Source organism: Phytophthora parasitica (assembly GCF_000247585.1).
Source record: "Phytophthora parasitica INRA-310 unplaced genomic scaffold supercont2.52, whole genome shotgun sequence".
Lineage (NCBI taxonomy): Eukaryota > Oomycota > Peronosporomycetes > Peronosporales > Peronosporaceae > Phytophthora > Phytophthora nicotianae.
Window position 1 is genome coordinate 99936 of NW_008649038.1, and position 999 is coordinate 100934.

At 58.4% G+C, this 999-nt stretch overlaps 1 protein-coding gene across 1 annotated transcript; it reads left to right on the forward strand.

Annotated features, from left to right (window-relative positions):
• Positions 1-43: 43 nt before the first annotated feature.
• On the forward strand, positions 44-678 carry PPTG_16319 (hypothetical protein; the record flags this gene model as incomplete). The annotated part of the gene is made up of 2 exons (XM_008913153.1): positions 44-262; positions 295-678. 2 exons carry the CDS (start codon positions 44-46, stop codon positions 676-678), a joined length of 603 nt encoding a protein of 200 aa, XP_008911401.1.
• Positions 679-999: the final 321 nt, after the last annotated feature.

Consider the following 999-nt stretch of genomic DNA (forward strand, 5'->3'; position numbering starts at 1 on the left):
TAACCGGAATGAGCTCCAAGTATTTCTGGCCAAGAACCCAGTGATGAAGATCCTACAGCTGCAGATGTCTGGGTCGCTGAAGGGACCGATGGCGCCGCCACCAACGACGACGAACAAGCTGGACGCTGTGAAAGCTGTGTTGCGTCTGCAGAAGAATGCCGGCATCACGACAGGCTCCTTCGCAGCGAAAGAACTGTTTCATCTGGACCTCAAAGCGATCCAGATCACGCTGTCGGAGCTCTTCGAGAAGCTGAAGGAGCTGGTTGAAGAGTCGCACACTCAGATAAAGACAAGCTGGAAGCCGCGCTGACCCAGCTCCTTGGATCAGCATCGCCGACTGGATCGTCCCAACACTCGCACTACCCGCCAGCGACTTCGATGGCCGACTCGGATAGTTCGGACGGAGTCGAGCGAATGCAGCTCGGCCCTTCAGGAGTCGCGATGATGCAAACCAGATCGCAGCGTGTGTCGAACGTGACGCCCAGGGCAGACGCTCCTGCGGCAGCCAGCAGATCGGACGAAAATCCAGACAGACTGCAGACGTTCTTCAACTCGGCGATGGAACGCTTTTTGAAGGAGCAACGCGCCGCACAGGGGACGCCAACACTGCCCCTGGTGAGAAGAACGGAGCCGCAGGACGTCGACATGGAGTCTGTGGGATCCGATCACGGAGAGTAGGCCCCGGACGATATGGATCAGGCCCCGGACGACGAAAAATGCCTGGTGCTTGGTGGCATGTCCACTGGATCAGCGCGTAACTGGTACCGGCAACTCAGTCGGACCACGAGGGGCGACTGGAAAGAACTTCTGCGCGAATTCCAAGTGCAGTTCTGTGGGCTCGGAGTATCTGTCGTGAGACAATACAACCGTGCGAGGAAGCGCGCTGACGAGACGTCGCTTGAATACCTGTATCGTCTGAATGTCGCAGGACTGAGGGCGAAGCTGCGCGTGAAGAGCGGCCCGTCCAACGTCCGCCGCGAGGGCGTGGAACATTTCATC